Consider the following 781-nt stretch of genomic DNA (forward strand, 5'->3'; position numbering starts at 1 on the left):
ATGGCTACTTTAGTAGATATCGAGAAAATTTCACAAAATATAAAAAATTCTAAGCTAAAAGCGGTTCAAGCGTTGCACGTTGCTGCGTACGGCGAAGAAGGGCGGCCACGGCTAACTAAAAGAGATCTGAAGAAATTTCCCAGGTTTAAATTGGATAGAGAATCGAGTGAATACCAAGCAAAAGTAGGCGAAATTAAAAACAATTTAAATTCAAGCGATTTGACAGCTATTTGCCACATTTTAAACCTGGATTATGCGGGGCAACGGGAGGATATTTTGGATCGGGTATGTACTTTTCTGAACGACTTGTCAGTAAGCGACGATATCATCGACGAACAGGAGGATGTTGAGACAGAAGACGAAGCTGTCGAGGACCGAAGATACACTGACGAATCAGAAAGTAAGGACAGAACCGACGAAGAAGATTCACCTCGTTTGCAATCCAGTGCCGGAACAAAGGCATGAAGGAATAATTCGTTCGCCTTAACTTTCCGAGACGTGGAAGACAGTATTAGATCGTTTGATGGTAAAGATGACTACTCTATAGAGAAGTGGATTCAAGACTTTGAAGAAATCTCCGAGATTACGGGCTGGAATGACCTACAGAAATTAATATTTGCGAAGAAGTCATTGACGGGCCTAGCGAAGCTATTCGTTCAGTCAGAAAATGGTATTAAATCCTGGAACACACTTAAAAAAAAACTCACCGAAGAGTTCGAGGTAAAAATTAGCAGTGCGCAAGTACATAAACAGCTGATGTCGAGAAAAAAAAGATACTCTG

The 781-nt window shown here is 40.8% G+C and overlaps 1 protein-coding gene across 1 annotated transcript; it reads left to right on the forward strand.

The window, feature by feature from the left end:
• On the forward strand, positions 1-465 carry LOC136416793 (protein DEK-like). The gene has a single exon (XM_066402151.1). The coding sequence runs from the start codon at positions 1-3 to the stop codon at positions 463-465; it is 465 nt and encodes a 154-aa protein (XP_066258248.1).
• Positions 466-781: the final 316 nt, after the last annotated feature.

This window comes from Euwallacea similis, chromosome 25 (assembly GCF_039881205.1).
Source record: "Euwallacea similis isolate ESF13 chromosome 25, ESF131.1, whole genome shotgun sequence".
Classification (NCBI taxonomy): domain Eukaryota; kingdom Metazoa; phylum Arthropoda; class Insecta; order Coleoptera; family Curculionidae; genus Euwallacea; species Euwallacea similis.